Genomic DNA, 12,190 nt, shown 5'->3' on the forward strand with positions numbered 1-12,190 from the left:
AAGGTAGTGAAGCATGCTTATGAGCTCCTTCCCTGAAGCTCACAGAAGGCCTTCACAACCACTTAAAGTAAATTAACATTGCCTGTAACTGTTCTGTGATCAAAGCTGACATATATGCAACCCTAAAATCAGTCTCACAACTGTCTTAAGAATTTGCTCTCTTATATTCATCCAGTCTATGCCTGAGGGTTCATAGTGTGAGCTAACTTCTCATGCAGTCCTGCTGTCTCCTCGTCTATCTGTCACTTTATCCTCCTGCACATAATAGCGTTGTTTTAAAATTTTCGACCAGTTTCATCTGCATTGACAGAGGGGTATAAATACTAAATTTAATTAAGTTCCTACAGATCTTTGAAAATGGTTGCTGGATAGAAGAGAGATACACAAATCAGAACCCCTTAATGAAAAAGAAACATTATCAAGCCAAAATTTGTGGCTAAGCCTCATGCGCACAAGTCCACAGTCGCCACAGCAAACATGGTCTCTTCCCATGTGAAGAGATCGTAAAACGTGAGAGGAATGTGGGATTATTTCAGGAGAGAAAGGAATAGAAGAAACATGGGAGACTAAAGGTAGATGAAATGGAAACTGGGCTTTATTAGTACTACTCTCAAGAAACATCCTGTGAGATTTTTTTTTCTCTCCACCATGGTATTGGATCTATTTTCTTAAGAATGTGTGTTTTATTTTTTAAACATAACTAAAAGGTAATTAGACTAACTAATTCTCAATGAGATTCCCATAATTAAAACTGCAGGAACTGCCAAAAGTCCCACATGAAATGCATTACAAAATTTAAGCTTGTAAAAACTGTCCATTATGAATTTATTTATATTTAATTAAGGCAAACTTCTCAGATATGGCAACTGAATTTGTAACTGGGGATTTAAATCAATATGAAACTGTAAAAGTATATATCAGTATGAATACTGATTTTGCCAGTACTTCACTTACCGCATGTCTATATTCTAAAAATACTTACACTAGTTCTCAAACAGCTGTAATAAAACAGTGTTCTTTTTAATATAGCTTAAGCAAAATAGCATTTTCCTAGTGTAGTTAATAAAGCTCACTACAGTTTACCTACCAAAGCTCTACCTAAAATAAAGGCAAGCAAAGCAAGTATAGTGTTACAATACTGCTCCAGTATCAATACTGAGATGTTAAGAACAGAGAAAGAAATCAAACAAAAGACCTATGACTGAAAAGCGGACAAGAAAAGCCAAGGAACATTTAAGCAATTTAGCATCTGCGCAATAGATAGCAAAAGCATACCAATAAAATACTGAATTAAATTTTGCATGTATATGGAAGCAATAAGCATTTCTGGCATGCTGAAAATTTACCTGAATTATATGAATATAAGCCTTTATCTGGAAAACAAATATTGAAATGAAGTAGTGTCAGGGAAAAATACATGAATTAATACATGTAACAGGGATGGTTAGAACCTTAAACTTCATTATAATTGCTTCTGGAGACTGAAGAATTTGATATTGTAGGCCACATTCATTCAAAACAATAAAACTCAAGCAGCTAGGAGAAGTTAAACCACAAAAATGCCAATCACTTCTGGATCAACATTTATATTCAGTAGTCACAGAGGACTAGTAGAGCTATTACAGTAATTTCAGATTCTGAAATACAACTGCACATTTACTATAAGCAAGTGTTTCACTTTTTAAGGGCAAAATGTATATTCAGCTAGGCACACAATACAAGCTGCTACCCTTAAAGTTACTGTACACTGCTGTTGGCACCTCAGCAGGAAGTTATTAGCAGAACTTTCCTGAGATGTAGCTATGAATCCTACTTTAAATTTAATAGGCTCAGAAGTGATGTTCCAGTCAATCTTCTGTCTCCAGCTAGGTCTTGATTTGGTAAATATGCACAAACATGAATACCTTACCTACATACCATTGTTACCAGCGAATTTAAGAGTCCTGATGTGAGCACAATGATTAAATATTTGCAATATCCGTTTTATTGTTTGCATTCCTTAAGTCTGAATGGTTAATGTATTTTAGCTTTCCATACAACCATACCAGTTTTTCTAAACTTGACAATATAATAGTATGCAAACATTTGGACAATTATAGAAATATAAAATGTTACTTTGTGTTTGCAGATTTTGTAAATGTGACTTCCATAAGGTAATAAGAGGAAGCCAGGAAGTCAGAATAACATGAATAGTATCTTGCCATTAGCAAGACATTATGAATGTTTTTATTCTTTATAGTTGAACAGTTCACAGACACTATCTTAAATATTAAAGAGTGACAGTCCGTGAGTAAATGACGCACCTTAGATGACAAGATGTGACAATGTTAGCGGAAAAATGAAAATTTCAATTTCTTGCCAACTAGTGCTGTTAAGAATTCATTGGATGACTAGGTCCCTCTGGCATGTCACACTTTTTCTGACATCCAGGTGCTAACTATTTTAATACGTAGACCATATCACTAAATCATCTACTACTTACAATTTCTAACTCTCTATATTTTCAAATCGGGTTTCTTGATAAATGTAACTGATTTTTATGGCCCAGCTCCAGAGTTCCATTAGGCTATATAACTTCAAAGTAAATAACAGGGTTTTTTTTCCCAGCATCATTTACAAATTTTTAGATGTGAGCTTTACTGCATAACTTCTCTAATATTTGTATTTCTTGGTACTAATCTCTTCCAGTTATGAATTTCATGAAAATCTGACTCTTCTTTGGCTACAAAATTATGAAAAATGGAGTACAGGGAAGTTTTCTAGTTTACTCCAGCAACATCAGAAAGTCACCACAGGTTCAAGTGCCATAAAAAAAAAAAAATTAAAAAAAATCAATTAACGCAGTCTAGAAATTGTTTATATAATTAAAAATTATGGACTTCCTGAATTTAACTTCTGGAAAAATCTGTAAAAGGGCAGAACTTCTTGACGAGCACAAAAATATAAAAATACTGCGATTATAATGGGAGTGAGGACTAAGCAAGCCATGTTTTTTTTCTGTATGGTTACAACACAGAAAGGAAAAAGTCAGAATAGTATTAAACCCATCTGAAAACTTCATCAGAACCATCACACTGTTATATGATAGTTTATTATGCTTCAACAATTAAAAAAAAAAACACACTACCTTTAGCCAGAAAAGGAAACTACTGTATGGATCTGTATCTTTTAGAATCTTTTTAAAGGTCACCTGACTTGCTATTTATCGACTGCCTAGCAAGGTTACTTTACCCTATCCACTGAGTTATTTCAACAAAGAACTAGTTTTTCTATCATCATTACATGACAGAAGAGTAGTTTAATAACACGATTCTATCAAATAAATAGAGGAACAATGTTATAAATAACCAAATTCCCTTAAAACTGTTTCAAAACAGGATTTTAAGAATTTTTGTAGTTTAATTACAATTTAATAAATTTGTTTTAAAATTTTCAAACAGCACAGAATTAATGTCTTAAATAAGTTTCTTTTATTAGGAAAAAGAAAAATATTTTGCTAGTTTAAGGCCTTTTCAGACATCCCTGTATCATGTTAAATACCTTTTAATTAAAGTATTTAATAAACCATAGATGTACAATAAATATAATAGATAAATCATAGGTGTAAAATAAATACAATACTGGTATATATATCCATCTTTTGTGAACAAAACATCAATACATGCAAAGAAAGATAACATGCCCAAGGCCTGTGCTCCATTAAAAAAAGAGAAAAATTAAGGAAGAAGCATGAAAGAGAAAAATAAGTGTTATTTCTGCTCTCTAGGGTAAAATTCTTATAATACATTCATCATTCATGTCTGTGCCACTGACCATAAAATGCTCCATATTATAATTTGAAAAAAAGTCACTGATGCATGTTTCCATTAAGTACAACTCGTTTACCTACTAGTGAACAGCATTATTATAATTCCCTCAAGTAAGATCCAGTGACATTGATTTAAAATTATCGTACTGACTTACCGTAATCACAACAAACTACAAGGAAATTGCTGAGACAGCAAGATCCTGATTCTGCAGAAAAATGGGACTCCACAGAGTTCCAAGGAAGTCAATAGGTTTCTTTGGAAGGCTGAGGTTTGAAATGCAGGCGCTCAGATTTCACAGGGTAAAGTTTCAGATACATTGTAATTAATTATTATTAAACTTCAGTGATTTTGGTACTACCAAGTGTATCTCTTAATGTTCTACAATATACGCTTGAAAATTTTAACATTTAAATAATGGAAGAGAGGGCCTGAATTAACAGTTATAACATTCAATTAATCTTTGATTTGATTGTACAGCCACAGAACTTTCAAAAAAAACCACCTCAGCACCCAGCAACGACAAGTCTATCTAAAAAAGTTTTTCAAAAATTAATAAGTAATAGAGTCCTTTATTTGTTAATTCAGTCTATCAGTTTGTTTTTTCTAGTCAGATGTAATAATTTTTAGCATGTTAAAGTCTCAGTGTTGCCCCAGAAAATACAGTCTGACTCAGGAAAATGTACAAAGCTGACAAAAGAAGATGACAAAAACTTTTCATGTGATTCAAAACACTTTTCCTATGCATTATAGAATTTTTTATTCCCATCTGAATGAATAAACAAAATTCAGAAAAGGAATGTTATATATATTTTTTTGCACACTATATTCATATACTTTGTAGAAGATAAATATATTCCATTTTTGTCTCCACAGTTTAAATACTCATTACTGTAATTTCTCTCCCTCCAGATTTTTTTAATATGTCTTAAGAATCATGCAACTCAGTGAATGGAGGCATCAATTACTTTAATTCTAAAAGTAATGAAACTCAAATTCCCTTTAAAAGAAAGCTACTTAACAGTTTATAATTATTTTGAACCTGACTGATTTTTCTGGTGTTCAATTCTTGATAACACAGTTTGATCCAGCATTTTGAACTTCTATATGTTGATTTCCAAACACTGCCACTTCTAAAATCTCTTAGACCTTGTTATCAGCAGAGTTTCTCTCACATAGATTTACTACTTGCCCCTTACTGAGGATGCACAAAATATAAAACTTCACTTTTCTTTTTCAAACCATATTGTGCATTCTCGTGGCAATTAAAAGCTCTCCTTCCACTGTTGTACATACCTATGCTGTAAGTAGAGACCTGAAAATGTCTGGTTTTACTTTTGTTTTTACATTTCTTCCCTTGTTTTGGCATTTCACTGCAGATCAATAATTCAAACAGCTTGGTTTTAAAGCTGCAAAATCTGACTTAGAAAACTAGTGTCAGTTACTTTTTAATCCTAAGTAATCAGGAAATTCTTAAAATACTTGAAGTAAAACAAAATCTGCTTCTAAAACAAATTCAGAGTCAATATAAAACTAAATTGTTTTTCTTCAAAATACACAATAATCCAGTACTCTTTATCAACTAAACAGTACCAGCTCACACTGCACAAATGTACACATTACATGAACATAACTGTTAAAGACTGAATAAGAATGTCTCAGATCCAATTTGATGTCTGTTATCTCTGTATTCTGGGCTACATGGAGAGGAAGTAATTTTTGATTTGCAATCCCATGGTATAAACCCTGCTTGATTTCTGTATCAGTTCTCAATGAATAGTAATACTAACAATAATTTCCATCCCATTGATCCTAACTCCTATGAACACAACATTCAAACCACATTCAATTTTCAGTGAAATCTGTAGTAAGCCTCTTGCTTAATGTGAGATGGAACAATAATACTGTGGCCTAAGCAACAACAGGAAATCCCAAATATTTTTTTAAATAATCTTTAATTTTCTGTTTACAATCTCTTTTCAGAGGTAATATAAAAAGAACTTCAGTTTTTCTGTAATTCTAGTTAATGCTGTCTGGAATTCTTAATGTATGGCTAATTTTGTCAAATGTTAGAGAAAATGAAGCCGTTTTAAAAAGTCACTTCAAAAGATCAGCATGATAAGTAAAATAGACCTACTCATTACCTCACATTTCACATAAGAAAAAGCTTAAAATATACTCATTGGATAAAAACCAGTCAGTTTATGAAAATCTGAAATATAATTAGCTGAAATACCTAGTAAGTCATAATCCTATGTTCTATATTAGTTCCAGTTTCGAAGTAGATGTCTTTCAAAAAATACTAAGGAAAAAGCATAGTAATGATCCTTCATCACTAGGAAGTTAATGGATTGTATGGATCAGAGGACTGAGCAAAGGAAGGTGGACAGCTGGCTTAGATCAGTCTGTACAACGTAATGCCCACTCAAAGATACTGAGAGATAAATATACGGAGAAACTAAGCCACTGTCTCTGAAAGCTGATTCCCCAAAAAAATGGCATCTAGGGCTCTGTGGGAAGCTTGTACTTTGCTACTGGCTATCTGTAAATATAGGAGTTCAGTCCTCAGGGCTGACAGTCTGTGCTTCTTCAAAAATGCTGCAATTCAGCGATATTGAAAAGAGAACAGAAGTAAGTGGCAAGTGTAGGTGGTTCTTTTAAACTACCTTCAGAGAATAACATTTAAGTATTGTCTTCAAATATATGTATTTATAGCTGCTTGGCAATCATGAAGATAAGAAAGCTTAGATGTGTAGATGTCTATTTATACAAACAACAAACCACCTTGTAATTCAAAATATCTCTCTTGTTACTTCTCACACTAACATTTTTTGGGGACATGCCGTTGTACTCAATAATTCTATGCATAGAGACATCACAGTAATGAACAAAAGGTGGGAGGACTGAACTGCTCAGATTTTGCAGCCCCAGAAATTCAAATCAGCCTACGGTGTAACAGCACAGTAAGTGTTCTAAGATGTGCTTTGAAAAAGATAGACATGCCTTGTCTTCATTCGGGAGATTTTTTTTCACATTGTCCTAATGTGCCACTGGATAACATCTTCTGTTTCATCATATACAAGAGTTGTTATTGAAGGATATAAAAAGAGATTCAGACACAACAAACTAAGATAATACGTTTAACTTAACGTTCTTTCGAAACCTCCAAAAAAAGTAAAAGAACCAGACTTCTGTATGTTATTAATATATTACAAATATTTTCCTTAGTGAAGGCAAACAGTCGTAAGATGTGCTGTCTGCTCTTCACCAGTCCCCTGGTGATGACATACAGGTTGGGAAGGGCTTTTTGGAGGCCATCTGGTGCAACACCTGTTTCAGGCTTGGCCAACTTACATTGCCTTACTTATGGCCTTGTCCAATTGAGTTCTGGATATCTTCAATAGGATATTCCACCACCTCTCTGGACACCAAGAAATACTTATATTTCCATTTCAAAGGTGTGACACCAATTAAAAAAAATTGGTTTTTGTAATTGCTAAATGGATTCTGCTACTATTGCAGAACTGTGACCAGATGTTAAATTTCCATTAGGATGCCTTTCCAGTCCCCAAAAAGGAGGGATTTTAATTCCGAGAGAACTTGGTCTGTACGTGTGAAACTATCTGTTTAAACTGAAAATTATTTATGGTGCACAGAATTCAAGAAGTGCAAATATTCCCAGGACACTAGAGAAAAATCCTTCTTTACGGGATCCTGATCTCAGTACGAATGCAAATAGAATAATTTATTGTATGAGAATTCTCCAGCAATCACAGTGATCATCCGACACTGCTTATTTGGCTGAAGTTTTTAGAACCTCAAGTTGTCAAAGTACTGCTCTGGGAGCAGTCAAGCTAAATCATCTTCACTGAAAAGCAGGACTTCTACACCAAATCTTAGTGTTTCACCAAACCAGAAGTTTTGATAAGTTCTTCCCTCTGCATTTCCAGACAGGCATATAAGATTGTTTGGTTGAGCACAATATTAGTATTAGTATTAGCATTAAAAAAAAACTTACCGACTTTCAAATTTTGAGTCAGTAACATTGAACAGATCTTTAGTCAAGTATTGCTACAATCTTTTCCAAAATAAAGAAGTTACTGTTTTATTCATTATTCATGGCAGTTTTTTATTGCACAGACAGGAATTACTATAAACAAACAGGGTTTGTTTGCAGGACTGAATATTTCCTGAAAACCAGCATTTCACCAGTTTCAGATACAAACAGATACTGAAATGTCCAACTGGTCTGTAAAAGTAATTTTACACGGAAAATTTAAATTCCTAAAATGTGTTACAAGATGGTAGAAAAGATAGAAGAAAAATAATTTAAAAACTTTACTTAACAAACAGTCATGGTACTTGAGAAGACTGAAGAGGACTGAATTGAAACAGAACTCCTACCTGTTAACTATCATTTCTTTCCTCCTTTTGTGGATAAGTATAATCTTACAGCTTGAAGGTTATGCACTGTAACTCTCTGTTAATGTATCTATCTCAGAATATTATGATATGGAGCATTTTAATCCTTCTCACCATCCACTGCACAGACAGAAAAACTATCAACTACTTGAAATACTTATATACAAGGGATTATTTAATACACAATCCATACAGAACATATGAAATACCCAAGCTTGTTTGCGTGGCTACACACCCATATGTTTCTGTGAGTTTGTGTGTAACATACGCACATACACACTCACATACAATGACTCAAAAAAACCCAAAAATTTGTAGAAATAGTTTTTGGGTTTTGGGGGTTTTTTATATCAAAGTCAACTGATATTTTATAACGTTAAGAATAACTTTAAATCACTGACAGTACTGAGCAGCTGAACTAGAGAAACAATGAAATGTTAAGGAAACCGATTTTCACCCTTTACTGTCTTATACATATGTATCTATTTTTATTAGCATATTGTATATGCTCTATTTTCAATACATCTACTGATAACATCGAACTACTGTGGATCAAGCATACCAAACTCTACAAAATAGAATTTGAAGAGAAATTCCATTTGTGAATGTCACCACGGAAAATAGTATCAAAACAAGGCAACAGACCATGGTGTTAATTTAGCCACATATTATGTTATATACAGGTCACTTTACTTTTAAGAAGTATGAGCTAAAGAGAAAAGGTCCTGCACATTCACTTTTGGTTGAACAATGAAATGATAAACATAATATAGAAGGTAGGACTTCAAGATAAAAACAGCATGTTGCAAAAGACCAAGATAATTAGCTCAAGGTCAGGATCTGAACTAGGTAGTCTCATAAGAAAAACCTGGTGTATTGCACAGTGTTCAATATTACCATTTGCAGCATGTCAGACTCTCATCAGGAATTGTAAATGACCTAATTCATAACAGCTACAAATGAACACACAAATTCTGTCAGCTTCCCATCTACGAGAATTCAATATCCTTTATACATTAATTCAAATGAACTATACACACTGTGTAAAACTAACAACCTACTTTGTAACCTCCGTGTGGGACTCTCCCCATGGAGTTGTCTGCGTGGCAAATATGGTGAGGGATGGGGAAGTGGCAATGAAGAGACATCATGCGTTTGAAGTTTGTACCAGTGAGGTTCATCATCTAGTAATGCTGTCTCTAACTCAATAAGAATCTAAAAAAGAAAAAATAGTTAAAAGCAGGAAAGCATTACATAACAGAATATTTAAAAATAGGTATGTTCATAAATTTTATTCTATTCTTTTCTTATTGTTAAGGACTTTGTCTGAAGTTTTATAAAAATCTTGCATTTAATATGAAAGGAGTTCCTGTGCCTTTTACAACACTAAATATACCAAAAATCTTTCACAAAACCTTTGTTACCTTATGACAACTTTTACAGTATTCAAATATCTTGTAGCAAGTTAGTCAGCAACATTCCAATGTTTTGGTAAAATACAACTACGGATAATATGGATTTTAACGAACAATTCTAAAAGAAATTGAGAAACCATGTGCATGCTGTTACTAAAACAGAACAAACACAGAAAGAATCTCATATCAGCACTATGTGACAAGTGCAAGATCACTATTTGTTTACTACTAAGTGAAATAAGGACAAAACCAACAATTTAAAACAGTTTTGCTTTGCTATATTTAATAATTTTTTCAAAGAATTTTCAAAATACTTTTTTCAAAAATACTGTAGACGTGAATACGTGAGCAACTGTATTTCTATAATAACTACCAATAATTGTATACCTCTCCTAAAAATTCACTTTCTTCTTCTCGAACTCGTGCTTGGTCCCAAAGAGTAATTTCTAACATTCGTTCTCTAAACTCTCTCCGATGAACTGGAGAATAAATGAATGTCTGATTCCATTTAGGTTCCAATGTTTTCTTTACTGTTTTTGTTCTTCTTTTATTTTTATCACTGCAAAAAACAATTAATATTAAAAATGTTCAAAAGACCATTATACTGTAATAAGTATATCATGGAAAGTAGGAAACCTTAAATCAGCAGTACATTTTGTGGTACTATGGGCACTATAATCTATGGCAGGATTAATCCTTTATGATAAAATAAAGTTCAGCACATATATTGAGGATAATTCATAACTTCATATTAAAAACTAAAGTTAAGGTGATTTCCAGTTCATGTGCCAATTCCAATTTTAAGACGTTCCCTGAAAACCAGAAATGTTTTAATATGTTTGTTTTGCAAACAGCATTTTGTAAAGCAAAATATACTTCTGTAAATGGGATTTCCATGAGGCATAGTCTGACAGTAGAACATGTATGCAGACAACATTGGTCATAGCAAAAATCTCCATTTCAGATAAACAAGCCAGCTGGTTCACTCAAGCTTCCAGTCCTACAGTGGCTGACTGTTAAACTGCAGAGCTGGAGGGAGCAGCTGGCCCACATGAAGGACTGGTCAAGGAACTGTGGGCAGTGCGGGGCCTTCTCCGCAGGGTTTTCCTGACTAAGGGCTCCACAGCTGGGAAACCAGAAGCCCTGAGAATGAGTTACATATCTTCTTCCAGCAACACTGTAAGGAACACTGCTCTCAAAACAGCTCCCAAAAACCTTTGGGTCACCCCAAGAAACCACCCAGGTTGAAGGTGGATCTCCACCACAAGGTTGGTCTTATGTTTCGGAGCCCAATGAGATCTCCATGCAAGGTTACCATGGAACTCCTTACTCTGACTCCACGGTGTTGTTGAAAGCAATGCGTTTTGCAGAATTTTTCTGCTTGAAAGAATTAATAGTTTCTGATGGAAACAAGTTTCACTGGAAAACACCCACACTCCTCCTACTGAGAATACTGACAAGAGTTCTCATAACAATGCTTAATTTTAAATCTGCTGATTGCTGCAGAATGCAGCTGTGATACTAATTTATGTGGATTTTTTAGTATGGCAATGCAGATACTGTCCATTCGCTAATACTTGCAACTGTAATATAGTTCTTGTATTTCTGAACTGTTATTTAGAAGCTGGATCAAAATATTAACTAAGAAATAGTATTTTTAGACACATTGTTAAAAAAAATTATGTAATTATTTCTGTTATACTAAAGATTTATTTACCCTTGAGAACTGAAATAAGTTACATTGGACAAGCTTTTCCAATGACATTTGTTCAATCAAAGAGAGTTCAGTATGTTCATCTAATTAAACGCTTGACTTATTTAAGTGTATTTTACCTCTAGCACGTTTCCTTCTACTACACAAGAAATACATTGTTGCTTACTCAGCTTTTACCTCTAAGGAAAGGAAAATGAATTTGCACATCAGAAAAAAAACACAATTCAATAAGACAAATTGCTGATTCTTAGATAAGTGGTAGAACATACACATAATAAATAAAGAAAAAGTTTGAATACTTCACATAAATGGGAAACACCAGTATAGCATAATAAAATTTAATGTTAAGAAACTTCTTGTATCTGTATACTTGAAAGTATTTAATTAAGTATTTTCCTTCTATGTATTTCTAGTTATTACAAATTACATTGTGAAGCATTCTGAACACAGACATTTTTGGTAGCTTTATTAATCTGGAAAAAGCAGATAAAATAATTTAGGCAGATCTGATTCTCAGTTTAGCACAGCTTCAGCATCTCCAAATACACTACAGCAATTTGAATAAACTAAGAATCTAGTCCAACAGTTCAAATATTCATTAGCCCAAGACAATCCTTCCAAAAACTTTTTGTCATCAATGATACAGCAAATTATGCAGTCACAGAAAATTTTCTTGTCAACGTATGGTGTACAATGAAAGTGGAAAAGCAATGTCTTTCAAAATACTGAATAGCTTTAATTCCTGCTGAAGTCAATCAGTACTGGAGACAGCTAGCATCTTCCCAGTTCAGCTATTAGGAAAAGCAAAGGATGTAAAAATATAAACTGTGAAG

At 33.4% G+C, this 12,190-nt stretch overlaps 1 protein-coding gene across 40 annotated transcripts in view; it reads right to left on the minus strand.

Moving 5' to 3' along the window:
* The window catches only part of RIMS2 (regulating synaptic membrane exocytosis 2), a 488,690-nt gene that overhangs the window by 189,400 nt on the left and 287,100 nt on the right, over positions 1-12,190 (minus strand). For 37 of the 40 annotated variants that reach the window (XM_059815848.1, XM_059815828.1, XM_059815837.1 and 34 more), the window contains 2 exons: positions 10,031-10,202; positions 9,290-9,443 (listed from right to left, as the gene is read on the minus strand). In XM_059815848.1, the coding sequence (XP_059671831.1) occupies positions 9,290-9,443; positions 10,031-10,202 (326 nt within the window). Of the gene's footprint in view, positions 1-1,346; positions 1,374-9,289; positions 9,444-10,030; positions 10,203-12,190 lie in introns of all 40 variants that reach the window. The other 3 variants (XM_059815822.1, XM_059815825.1, XM_059815823.1) reach the window with 1 other exon arrangement.

Source organism: Gavia stellata, chromosome 3 (assembly GCF_030936135.1).
Source record: "Gavia stellata isolate bGavSte3 chromosome 3, bGavSte3.hap2, whole genome shotgun sequence".
Classification (NCBI taxonomy): domain Eukaryota; kingdom Metazoa; phylum Chordata; class Aves; order Gaviiformes; family Gaviidae; genus Gavia; species Gavia stellata.